We start from the raw sequence: 13,559 nt of genomic DNA on the forward strand, positions 1-13,559 counted from the left end.
AAGAATATTTGTAAACCATTTGATACATTGTGTGACATATGAATCTGATTCACAGATATCTGGAATGTTTCACTAATTGAATAAGAAGGCATTGAGGATTCATGATGCTTACATACTCAGGGCTATATGAGGTTCAGCACAAGATCTCATGGAACTATTGATCATTCTTGCCGTGGCTCTCCTTGGGGCACTGGTGGCCTATTTGCCTTAGTTCAGGGGTCAGTCAATGGGTCACTGCATACATTATACTCCTCAGGGTCTGAAAGTTGCTAAGTGTCCAATATTGAATACCACTGGAATAAGAGTTCCTCACAAGGGTCTCAATGCCACCACTGAGACCTTGTGTTCAGTCTTGTTTACCTTGATCCCTGGCCTCTGACTGAGTCAGTATAAGGCTTCACTGAGCAGGAGGTAAGCTCCAGCCTTGTAACTGAGCAGGTGAAAATTTACTCCAAGACTTTTAAATATGCTTTTCCTAATCTTTTAATGACCTACTTTTTTCACATTATTCTAAATTTTCTAAAGAGAGACCTCTTTCTTGGACCCTCTTCTTCTCAACTGATATGTGCTGACTGGCTGAACATGTTACATGGTTCTCCAGCAAGGATATGTAGATGCTGTCCACAGGTGGCCAAAGCATAAGCCAAGGCTGACTATTAGAAAAAAGAAGAGGAAGAAGTCTGCTTCTAGCCCTACCTAGACCCTACCTTGCCCTGCATTCCCTGTCCACCATCTCTCCTTTGTTCACCATAAAAGACTTTGCACTCTTGATCATCTAGAAACGGGGAGCTTGCATCCATTACACTATTTCCTTCCATCATTCTTTTTCTGCAGAGTTCTCAGGAGAGCAATGAAATGTAAGACCCTTAGGATTCTGATAGTAGTAGTAGAAAGACATCTACCTGGCAGATACACAGTAGTTTCTCTATTTCCTTACACCACACTTAACCCATGCCTGACATCCTGCTAGATCCTTTCTTGAAATTAGCTAGAGGCAGTTAAAAGCATCTAAGTTGCTCAATATCAGTGCTTGCCTAGCATATCCAAGAATCCGAGCCTACTGCCAACAACAAAAGAAATCAACTGATTTTTAGCAACAACCTTACATCATATTTAGTATTTGTATTGTATATAATAATATGACATTCTCAAGTGGTCCTACCAAAATTCACGAATGATGTCCTCTCCACTGATCCTCCTTGCCCTCTATCAAGCAGGTAGCAGGCCACTTTAGAGCTAGTGAGCTGCCCTGGATATGGGCTTCCAAGAGTGGAGACTCTAATACCTAATTAATCACCAAAATCTAGATGTAGAACTATGACTCAAAGTGGTAGAACACCAGTCTTTGAGCAAAAAAGCTAAATGAGAGTGCTCAGGAGCTGAATTCAAGCTCAAGCACTGGCACAATAAAAATAATTAGTGAAAGATAGAAAAATGACTAGACCTCAGAATTGTGATGAGTCTTATGGAGCCAGGTGGTTCACGTCTGTAGGAGGCTGAGATCTAAGGATCGTGGTTCAAAGCCAGCCCAGGCAGAAAAGTCCCAGAGAGATCTGACCTCCAATTAACCAACTCAAAAACCGGAAGTGGCGCTGTGGCTCAAAGTGGTAGAGCAGCACTAGCCTTGAGCAAAGGAGCTCAACGATAGAGCCCAGGCCTTGAGTTCAAGCCCCATGACTGACAAAAAACTAGTGTCTTATGGACTTTCCTGCCTGGGCTGGCTTTGAACCTTGATCCTCATATCTCAGCCTGCTGAGCAGCTAGTAGAAGGACTTACAGCTCTGAGCCCCTGGTGACTGGTAGCATTATTTACAATAACCAGGAAGATCACACAAACTCAAATGGACATTAACGGACCAATGGATAAAGAAACAGCCTTGAGCTGAATAACGAACTTAGCTCAAACTCCGCTGACCTCTCTCTCCCCTCACTGCGGCCAACCCCACGTCGTCCTGCAAACTGCGTCGTGGCATCTCCCCGGCCTCCAGCCCCGCCGGCCTCCGGGCCCCGCCGGGCCCAGGAGGATCACCGCCCGGCCTGGCGGGAAACACGGCGACGGAGCCAGGCGCCAAGAGGCCGACAGCCAGGCCTGAGCCCCAGAAAGGACGCCCCAGGCTCCCGCGGCACACAGCGACGTGCCGTGCGGGGGTTCCCGGGAGGCCTCCCTTCCCCACGGCTACCCCTCCGCATCCCTTCCCTGTGACGGGGCCTTCGCTCCCCTCCGGACCCGTCTCTCTCCTCGACGCTGCAATGGCGGTCCCTGAGTAGCTGGATTTCCAGTCTGAGCATGCGCACCAGCCGTCTGCCCACTGCGCATGTGTGTGTCTGCTCCCCTGGAGGGTTCCAGGCCTCTTCCTCCTCAGGATCTAACGATCAAGGGTAAAAGCTGCTGAAATCAGAACGAAGCCTCCAGAATAACTGGGATCACAGAGCTGAGGCAAGTTGACCAACTCATAACCCCTTTTTCAAACAGCATTTAATGAATTTTATTATGTTGACTTGAGAGATAGATACACACACACACACACACGTGTATATTCATCTAATAATCCGTGGTATATCAGTTTCCCCAATAATGTGTTTTATATTGTTTTGTGAGACAATACATTTGAGACTCAAAATATTATGTCACTCATACTTTTAATATAGTATACTACACTATATATTTATATATAACTTGTTTGATTACTCAGTTGGTTTACTTCCTGATTTAATTACTGACCTATACTTACCAAAATTAAAGTCTATATCCTGGTTTGTCAGGAAATGTATTAAAGTAATCAACTTGCAAAATTCTCTCACCCTGATGAGTTATAAAGCCTTAATACAGTAATTAAAATTTAAAGGTGATAAAAATAGGAACTATGGGCAAGTGAGTGGGAAGAAGACAAATTGGTCCACACCAAGAAAAGTTCCACAACACGAACCTCCACAACCCATGTACTTAGCAAAATATATGCAAAACATCTCCAGCCAATATGAAAAGTATTGCCATAGTTGTATCTGAGTAAGGTGGTCTAGCAGTGTGTTGAGCAAAGTGGACTCAAATCATCTTCGTAACTGATGATCCAAACCTATGCAATTCTCAGATGAGGATTCCTAGTTAAATGAGGACATGACTTAAAGTTTTCCCGTACCAGCAAATGGGAATTTGTGTGGAAAGAAATGGAAAGCAGATGCATCAACACATATTTTTATATTTCTTGATCCTTAAAATGTATTTGCCTCTTTATTACAAGGATACATAAGAATAAGTGTATAGAATCTTCTAGTTTGGAAATTTTCATGGGGTAAAATGTGGGCAGAAAGTAGCATAGAAACATGTAACTGAGGAAAGCAATACTAAGTTTGAGAGAAGAAAAAAATTACAAAAAAATCACACAGATCATTAATCTCTGAATGACATAAAACAGCTACAATGTCTTTTTTCCAGGAATCCTTTAGAAACTTAAACCATATGTGAATCAACATGTGGAGGCACTAGTAGACACAGAAAATTGCAAATTTAGAATTTAGCTTTTCCTGTTACAATTCTAACCATTTTCTTTCAGACTTATTCATCATCAATATCCTTATTTTTTTACATTCCTGAATAAATGAGTCTTCTCCATCACCAATAGGCTAGATAAAAATGGTTTGAACTCCATGCCTGTGGTTCGGGCCTGTATTCTTTGCTACTCAGGAGGCTGAGATGTGAGGATTGCAGTTCAAAACAGGCAGAGCAATAAAGTCTGTGAGATTCTTATCTCCAATTAAGGACCAAATAAGTGCAGGAGTATAGCTGTGGTTCAAATTGTAGGGTGCTAGCCTTCAGCAAAAGATGCTAGGGACATTTAGTCAGGCACTGGTGGCTCACATCTGTAGTATCTCAAGAGGCTGAGATCTGAGGATCACGGTTCAAAGTCATCCAGGACAGGACGTTTTATCAGATTTATATTTCCAATTAACCATCAGAAAACCACAAGTGGATCTGTGGCTCAAAGTGGTAGAGTGTTAGCCTTGAGTAGAAGAGCTCAGGGATAGTGCCAGCCCCTGAGTTCAAACACTATAGCTCCCCCCACCACACACATACACAAAACACACACTCTGTCCCCTCCTAAAACCTCTGTCCTCTTCACTAGACTAGTGATTGCCAGAGTTTCTGGATTTTCCACTGGAGCATTCCAACCAGCCATGTTCCCTCTGCACATGTGCCTCTTTGCCCCAAGAGTAAGATCAGCTGAAATTCAAGGAGTCACAGAATTTGTGCCTCAAGAGGGAGACTCAGAACTGTTTCTAAATTGATATACAGAAACACATTGATCTATTCCTGTATAACAATACCAAAATGGCCAGAATGAAATGTTTGGCTACTCCAAATGACACCTTTTCCCAAATACTATTAAGTATTCCCTCAGATTTTCTTATTTATATTACATAAAAGTATATCTATTCATATGTTAGAGATTGAAGTTATCAATCCAATGAATGGGAACAAGGCAGCCAAAATGACTTCTTATATAGAAAAATGTCTAGCCTGAGTCAGCTAATATGTGCAGCAAGCTCATTTCCAGTCCATTCTCCAAACACACCCGTGGGTCTCTTATTGTGTCCTCTTGATCATTTACAGTCCATGTCAACCCTCACGTAGACTTAGAAAACCTTCATGAAAACCCCTAAGGCAAGGAGCATCTTAAGAGCATAAAACTGCAGTAAACATTTATTTAACTCTAGCTCTTTATATGTTCTATATTTGCACAGTGCAGACTGGCTCACTGTTGGCAGAGAGCTTCACACATCAACACATTTACACTGGTGGCTGGAAAGGGGAAGTTATCCCCATTAAGAGGTGGGGGCTTGAGATTCAAGTGGGACCAGCTTTCAAAGACACCTGTTCTGACGTAACACAGAGCTTTTGTCTCTCAGTGTCAAGGGTCCTATCTCAGCACAGGCTGCATCCTCCACTGCCTGGATTCCTTGTGGCTTCTCTGTATTCACCAGTTCTGTGTAAATCCAGCAGACTCTCCTCCCCCCCCCCCCCCCCCCCCCGCCCCAGATCCAGTTCACCGTGTTTCCTCCTACTCAGTCCCAGGACATCAGATTGGAGGTGGAAAAGACCACAGTATTTTGTATTCAAGAACTGTGCACCATCATGTAAACATGGACATTTTAATAACATTAAAACAGTAAACAGTAGCAATTGTTACAAAAAATAAAATAGGCATTTGCCCAGGGAGGCAGGCTCAAGCACTAGATCTTCCTCAAAGTTGCCTGCAGGCAGGAAGGTTCATTCAGGGTCCACAATGGAATCTACCACCACACCTAAGACAAGATGTTCTTCCTGAGTTCTCAACTGTAGATTGGTTCCATAGAGTGTCCATAGAAATCAAAACCTATCGTGGCCCGGGCTGGGAAGGTGGTAGAGCGCTTGTCTTGCATGCCTGAGGCCCTGGGTTCTATTCCTCAGCACCACATAAGCAAAAACAACAATAACAACAAAAAAACCCCAAACCTATTGTGGCCTTTCTACAAATGAAAATAACCAGGTTCCATCCACACGCTTGGTGCAGTGCAATGAGGGCTCCAGATGTCCACCTGTCATCACCGCTGACATCACTGGTAGCTTCTATGGCATGGGTTCAGGGGTGACTGCATTATGTCGACAAAAATCTAGGAACGGAAATAGGCACACAACTGTGAGAGTGGACTCTAGAAGTTCTGGTGTAACAACTGCTATGAGGATCTGATGGAGGAAGCTGTAGAATTTGAGTTTGGATTGAACGTTGATGCCAAGGAAGGGTCTTTCTCATGAGTGACTATGCCCAAGTGCTTTCAGACAGCAGACATTACCTGGTAGAGAACATCGATAAAAAGGACACTTTGCCAAGCTGGGGAGTACTAAGGACTCCCGGCCAATCTCCAGCCTGGGAGGACCATCCCTAGGGGTCCAGTTTCCATCCCTACTCACAAGCTCTCAGGCGTCTATACAAGGACTTCTCCCTCTTTTTCTTGTTCTGATTGGGCAGGGGCTCCTCCAGCTGGTCTAGAAGAACGTGTAAGCGGAAGAGCAGATCCGAGGAGGGCATGTTGAGCATTAGATAATGCATGAGTTCATTCAGAGTGTCTCTGTTCTTATGTTCATAAAAATCATCCGGGGAAAAGTCTATCCACATGGTGAAGATGGAACAAAGGGTGCTGTGGGCAGATTGGGGACAAGGAGAGTGAGAGCCCGCCCTCCCCATCCTGGGCCTCCCATAGCCTCTTTCTGCCAGGACTCCCATGGTGCCGCTGTCCATCCTATATGCAGACTTGCATGTTGGGAAGCAGGGAGAGATTCCTGCAAGCAGGATGCTCCTCACAACCCACTTCTAGAAGCTTCTGAAAGACAATTCTCCAAAATTCTCACTGTGATAGGCAATGAAAAGGTTGTTTCCCCACAAATCTGACTTTGTGCACACAGCCCTCCTTGTCATCCCTGAGAGTCTACAACCACACCACTGCCATCCATTCGACTCCCAAGCCTCAGCCCCCTGGTGGAAATCACAAGTGGTGTGCAAACGAGAACTTTGCACTTTGAGTCAGAAGCTCCAAAGCTCCCAGTTTCAAGGACAGGCCTTCCCTTGGTCCCAAAGTCCACTTACTTCTTTACTTGTTCATCTTCTTCACAGTGAGGGCGGAGCGATCTATACCTGAGGAGAGGAGGAGGAGGATAGCTGTATGGTTCTCTTGTTCAGAACTAAGGGGGGGGAGGGCGGGTCCTGTGGGGCTGGTTGAGTCCTAGATGTAAATGTAAAAGTGGAAGGCACATGAGATATGTCTATCGTGTCCCATGAAAATTTTAAGAGGTTTGAATGAGCGTGTGCAAAGTAAATGCTTCGGCCAGGTGCCCATGGCTCATGCCTCTAACCCTAGCTACTTGGGAGGCTGAGATCCGAGGAGCACAGTTCAAAGCCAGACTGGGCAGGAAATACCCAAGAAATTGTTATATATCCATCAACCAGCAAAACACCAGAACTGGAGCTGTGGCTCAAGGGATAGAGTGCTAGCTTGGGAGCACAAAACTCAGGGACAAATTCCAGGTTCTGAGTTCAAGTTGTAGGCTCAGCACCCAAAAACTAAAACTAAAAATAAGTCAGTGCATCAGAGGTTTGTAAATGAGCAAGCCCAATATAATCCTTTGCTCATGGCTCACTAGACACAGGGTGCTCAGGCCACCCCTCCGAGCCCTCCTCTGGATAAGTTACTTCACAGGCCTCCAATACAGCTTCTGAAGCCATATTTACCAATAATAACTGGTTTCCTAGGGCCTTACCTACGTGAAGCTAAAGCGCGGTGCCTCTGGCTCATGCCTATAATCCTAGTCACTCAGTAATCAGACTGCTGAGACTCCAGGGTTGCACTCAACCTTGACAGACAAATCCTAGACATGCTCATCCTTGCTAAAGGAGGATAATTCTGGAAATGGTGTTCGGTTTAAATGGTAGAGTGTCAGCCTTCGCCAAAAAAAGAAAAGAAATGTGCCACAGAGAGTAGATGGATAGGAAAATTAAATGTCCACACTGGAGGCATAGAATCCTGGGTACCCCGTTCCCATGAGAAGACCCCAGTGAAACAAACAGACTCAGGCAGATGCCAAGTGTTCTCAAGACACAGCCAGGAGGGGCTCGGCCCCATGGGCTTAGGGGGGGAACACTCACTTTTTGAACAGAATGGCCAGGACTTGCTCCATTGTCCCACACAATCTGTAATTATGTAGGAAGTTTCGAATAAAGAAGAGATCGCCTTTCTGGTGGGCAGGGACCAGGTTCATCACCAGCATCTCCAACAGGCCTGCCTCCGGGCTCCACACATTATAGGGCACATTCAGCGTGGGGGCTGAATCACTGTCCCCCTAAGATGGTAAAGAGAAAGCATCTTTCAAACGTGGAGCACAGTTCAAGTTGAGTAATTGTGATAGAGTAGTATGAAAACCACAGCGAAAGTGATATATCACTAGCGACACTTAAAAACACACAAGAAGAAGGTATCCTGACTATACCTTGCCTAAGTCGCCTTGTGTTTCCATTGATTCCTTGTTGAAAAATGGGTTGAAGGGTTGAACTCCTGGCTGGACACGGGTCCGGGCTCTCCAGGCTCGAACGAGGCACTCACCCCTTGCTTTCCTGAAACCTGAGTCTCCTGAGCTTCCAAGACAACATGAGAACATGTTTCTCGCTCCTGAGATGCAGGCCAAGTGAGCTCGCTTGGCCAGACTTTCAGTTATGGTTACCTGCCTATCAGGGTTCCACATTCTATTCCATTGTCAAGGAAGTGGGGTCACCCTCTGAGGGCCCAATGACCTATGCAGCTTCCTCCCATAAAACCTTGCCAAAGACAAACTGGAGCCTGAAATCTCCCTTCCCATAGCACAATGTGCACATGTATACACAGTTAGCAGCAAACCTTGTCTGTTGAATCCCCATGTCCACTGCTGGGCCTAGATGCTGGTATGGTCTCAGCTTCCAGGAGCCATTCTTAAGTCAGGTCCATGCCTTCCTTGATACCGTTCCTCTCATCCTGCACAAATCATTTTGCCTTTCTAACTTTGCCATGTGCATCCTACACGCTTTGCTGACATCTTTATCCTAGGGCACTGTTAGGTGTTTATGACCTAAAGATCACTTTGCCCTGGAAGCCCCTCTGTGGTGTCATTAGGAGCTAATGCACACACTTAGAGATGGGAGAATCAAGAAGTATTTGCAACAGTGTCCTGTGCATGTTCATATTATAGGTACACAAGAATACATAAGATTAGAAACATGATGCTTCTGGGCCTGCACAGGCAAAAATAGGTTGTAAGACCCTGTTTTCAACAGAAAATGCTGGGCATAGTGGTCTGTGCCTGTCAGCTATGCCAGAAATATAAATAGGAGGATCATAGTCCAAGGTCTAGGCTAACCTGGACAAAGAGTGAGACCTTATCTCAAAATAACCAGAGCAAAAAGAGAGAAGTAGATCAAGTGGTAGAGGACTTGCCTAGCGAATGGGAAGCCCTAAATTTAAGCATGAGTATGGCACACCCGAGCACACACACACACACTCATACATACTCACACAGCCAGGTACCTGTGGCTAGTGTCTGTGACACTGGTTACTCAGAAGGCTAAGATTTGAAGATCAGGATTCCAAGCCAGCCTAGGTAGAAAAGTCCTTGGGATTCTTGACTCCAATTGCCCTCCAAAAAGTGAAAAGTGGAGATGTGACTGAAGGGGTAGAGCAGTAACCTTGAGCAAAAATCTTAGGGAAAGTGTGCAACACAACATATATAAATAAGTATGGTTACAAAAGTAAAATACAGTGTGTGTAAAGCAGAACAGTTGGAGCTCACAGGTCTGGCAGTTGCTCTAGGTGAGTCAGTGAAAGTCAGTCGAATACTGGCTTTGGCCTTCACTCTCCACTTCTATGCTACTATGGACTTAATAAACATTGTTACCTAGGATGCTCAATTTATTACAAAATATTTTCAGGCTTATATAATTCAAGTAGAGGCAGAGACAGGAGAATCATTAGTTTGCTAGCAAGACATCTCAAAAGAAAAAACTAAAAGTAATAGTTACAATAAAAATACACTGTAAACATCACTTTATAAACTTTTGATTTTTGTTTTGAGCTCTGTTCTGATAACACTTAGGTTGAGATACAAAGCTATTGTGTAGCTCTGTAAATGCATTTCCTTTATATCTGTACTAAAGAAATTTTCTATTCTTTTTCCTTTTTTTGGGGGGGGGGGCAGTCATGGGCCTGAACTCTGGGCCTGGGCGCTGTCCCTGAGCTCTTCAGCTCAAGGTGAGTGCTCTACCACTTGAGCCACAGCACCACTTCTGGTTTTCTTGTGGTTTATTGGAGATAAGATTCTCACAGCCTTTCCTGTCCAGGCTGGCTTTGAATCATGATCCTCAGATCTCAGCCTCCTGAGTAGCTAGGATTACAGGCGTGAGCCACCAATGCCCGGCTTCTTTTACCTTTTTATACCTGTTTTTCTGTTGAAGACAGGCACACACACTAGCCTACAGTAAGGACTGTTAGTTCTTTGTCTTCCACACCACATCTTACCCCTTGCTAGGTTTGGAGAAGTGACACGCATAGAGCTATCACCTCCCATAATAATACCTTCTTCTGAAGGTACTATTGCAAGAGATTAGCATAGTTCCCAGGAGGCCACAGGTGGCCCTCACTTCTTCTCAGGCCTGCTGTCACTCCAGGTCATTTTTCCCTTTTGCACACCATCCCATCCCTACCAATCCTTCAGGGGCAGCCAGACTGTATTTTACTTTTGTAACCATGCTTATTTATATATGTTGTGTTGCACACTTTCCCTAAGTTTTTTACTCAGGGTTACTACTCTACCCCTTCAGTCACATCTCCACTTTTCACTTTTTGGAGGCCAATTGGAGTCAAGGATCTCACGGACTTTTCTGCTTGGAATCCTGATCTACTTCTCTCTGAAGGACCCTCTGAGGTTCTTTTGCATTTAATGTTAAGATGAATGAATGGATAGAGCACCGTAACTTAAAATTCAACCATCCTTCACTATCCTCAGGGAATGGGTTCCAGGACCTCGGCCAATAACAAAATCTGCACTCACTCAAGTCCCTTTTAGAAAATGGTAATTGCATAGAACCTATGTACAACCTGCCATACACATTCAAGCATCTCTACATGACATCATGCCTAATACCATGTAAATGCTATGCTGGTGGTTTGACTGTACAGTACAGTACAAGAATATGACAAGAAAATAGCATATGATTGATTTCCTTGGTATTTTCAAGCCACATTTGGTGGAATCAGTGTTAGAATCTCCAGGCAACAGCAGGTGAATTAAAGGTGAACCTGAGAATTTTACCTTGAAAATGAAAAATGGCAAGAGTGTGGAAGAGGAACGTGGGAGGAGGTGGAGCTGGAATGGTTAAGACCTGAGGCATTTGGAACTTGGGGACCAGAAAAGAGGAGCCAGTGGCCCAATCAGCTGGGGACAGAGAGAGGGGTAGAGAAGAAGAGGGATGCATTTACTTAATATTTCTTCTTAGCCTGTCAAGATTTATTTGGGGGCTGGGAAGGTGGCTCTGTGGTAGAGTGCTTGCCTTGCATGCATGAGGCCCTGGGTTCGATTCCTCAGCACCACATAAGTAAAAAAAAAAAAAGCCAGAAGTGGCGCTGTGGCTCAAGTGACAGAGTGCTAGCCTTGAGCTGAAGAGCTGAGGGACAGTGCCCAGGCCCAGAGTTCAGGCCCCATGACCAGACCCCCCCCCCCAAAAAAAAGATTTATTTGGCTTCCTTCTAAGTTGAAGGGCAGAGAGAATTATCAGAATTCTCAAGTCTAGGCCCTATTAAGTCAGAACATGATTTCATCTCATGGCAAGACGTTAATTAAAAAAAAAAAAACTCAGTATCTCCATGGAAATTTTAAAGGTTAACACCAATCAATGACTTGAATTACCTTGCCAAGGGGATACCTGTAGGGGTCTATGTGTGAGGAACTGGAGAAAGCTCCAGCAATGACAACTGGCTCCCGGCAGCCCAGCATTCATCACAAAGCAATGAGCTAGCTGTTCCTTCAATGTTGTCTTCTCCATTCGTTACGAAGCAAGATTTCCCAGGCACTGGATTGTCCCCGTGTGAATTGGGGAAGACAGTGTCAGGAGGGAGTACGGATGAGGTTGAATCACCTCTTGATGACAGGAAAGCTGAGACAATTTCACTGTCTGTTTTATTGATGTGTGACTGTCTCAATGGCCGAGAGGCGAAAATGGTGGACACAGTTGAATGATGATCTTCCATTGACCCTCCTAATGCATTCCTACTTTCCTCGTCCTGTTTTGAGACCACATAAGCTGACCCCCACTGACAGCATCAGTAAAGACTGACTAGCCCCGAAGGATAGGTAGGGATGGGATGGTGTACAAAAGGGGGAAATGACCTGGAGTGACAGACAGCAGGCCTGAGAAGAGGGGAGAGGCCACCTGCGGTCTCATGGGAACTATGCTAATCTCTTCTTCAGGCCATGCCCTCCATGGCTGAGCCACCTCCCACTAGGCCTCCTCAGAGATCCTCCCACCTCCCAACACTCATGGAATACATCCTTGAGGGACACTCTAAAGGGAGGACGCATATCAAATCCACAGCAAGCTGGGCACCAGTGGCTCCTGCCTGTAACTCTAGCTATCCAGGAGGGTGAGACATGGAGGATCATGGTATGAAGCCAGCCCCACACAGAACAATAGACAAGTCCCCATCTCCAGAATAACCAGCAAAACACTCAGGCTGGAGACATGGCTCAAGCGGTAGAGTGCCAGCTAAGCAAGCAATCCAAGCAAGCACAAGGACCTGTGTTCAAATGCTGGTACCAGCAAACAAACAAAAACCTTAGCAGATAGTAGCCTTGGAGTAAGTGATGAGAAGTGCGGGAAATAGTTGAGATGCAGAAGTGGAGTCCTGAAGATCCAGTTTGAGGTGGACTATGGAAGAAATAGAGGGAAGCTGATGGAAGCCAAAGAAATCAAACATTTGGATATTGGGGAAGGCTGAATCATGGGTACCAGGAAAAGGAGAGGAAGCCAGGCGCTGGTGGCCCATGCCTGTAATCCTAGCTACTCAGGAGGCTGAGATCTGAGGATCGAGGTTCAAAGCCAGCCTAGGCAGGAAAGTCGGTTAGACTCTTCTCTCCAATGAACCACCAGAAACTGGAAGTGGTGCTGTGGCTTAAGTGGTAGAGTGCTCCCCTTGAGCTGAAGAGCTGAGGGACAGCGCCCAGGCCCAGAGTTCAAACCCCATGATGACCAAAAAAAAAAAGGTGAGGAAGAGATTGGTTTTGAAGGATGAGAAGAGATGACTGAGGAGCTAAAGCATGATGAGGTGGAGAATGTAGTTTAATTGGAAAGGAGAAGAATGAAGGAAACGCAGAAATGAGCTACCTAGAGGCAAGGGGGAAAGAGGACAATGCCTTCCACGAAGGAGCTAAGCAAGTCCAGGTTTCCAGGAGACCAAGTAAGGAGGAAACACATCTGGAACAGCTGGAGCTTCCTTCCCTGTCAGGCTTCGGCCCAGAGGAGACTCTCCTCCAGAACCCCAGGTCAAGCTCACAGATGAATCTGCGGATTTCAATAAACACGGGGTTGTATGTCAACTTTGCTGCCAAGGCATTCCAAGATGGACGGGCTCATAAATCCAGATAGCATATGCTCATCATTTCCCCCCAAACTTTCAGGAAGGAAGCAGCACGTTGTGGTTTTTCTTTTTCTTTCATTCATTCATTCATTCTTTTTTTTTTTTTTTTTTTGTCGGTTGTGGGGCTTGAACTCTGGGCCTGGGCGCTGTCTCTGAGCTCTTCAGCTCAAGGCTAGGCGCTCTACCACCTGAGCCACAGCACCACTTCCAGTTTTCTGGTGGCTTATTGGAGATAAAGTGTCTTGTGGACTTTCCTGCCCGGGCTGGCTTTGAACCGCAATCCTTATATCTCAGCCTCCTGAATATCTAGGATTACAGGCATGAGCCACCAGCACCTGGCAGGTTGTTGTTCCATTACGTACAGATTCTCACTG

At 45.3% G+C, this 13,559-nt stretch overlaps 1 protein-coding gene across 1 annotated transcript; it reads right to left on the reverse strand.

Annotated features, from left to right (window-relative positions):
• Positions 1-5,238: 5,238 nt before the first annotated feature.
• LOC138841829 (ral guanine nucleotide dissociation stimulator-like) lies at positions 5,239-8,444 on the reverse strand. The gene is made up of 6 exons (XM_070042732.1): positions 8,422-8,444; positions 8,018-8,157; positions 7,677-7,870; positions 6,621-6,668; positions 5,948-6,174; positions 5,239-5,649 (listed from the first exon to the last, which is right to left on the reverse strand). Exons 2-6 carry the CDS (start codon positions 8,042-8,044, stop codon positions 5,606-5,608), a joined length of 540 nt encoding a protein of 179 aa, XP_069898833.1. The 5' UTR covers positions 8,045-8,157; positions 8,422-8,444; the 3' UTR covers positions 5,239-5,605.
• Positions 8,445-13,559: the final 5,115 nt, after the last annotated feature.

Source organism: Dipodomys merriami, unplaced genomic scaffold, assembly GCF_024711535.1.
Source record: "Dipodomys merriami isolate MVZ:Mamm:240054 unplaced genomic scaffold, mDipMer1.0.p SCAF_33, whole genome shotgun sequence".
In the NCBI taxonomy this organism is placed as follows: Eukaryota; Metazoa; Chordata; class Mammalia; order Rodentia; family Heteromyidae; genus Dipodomys; species Dipodomys merriami.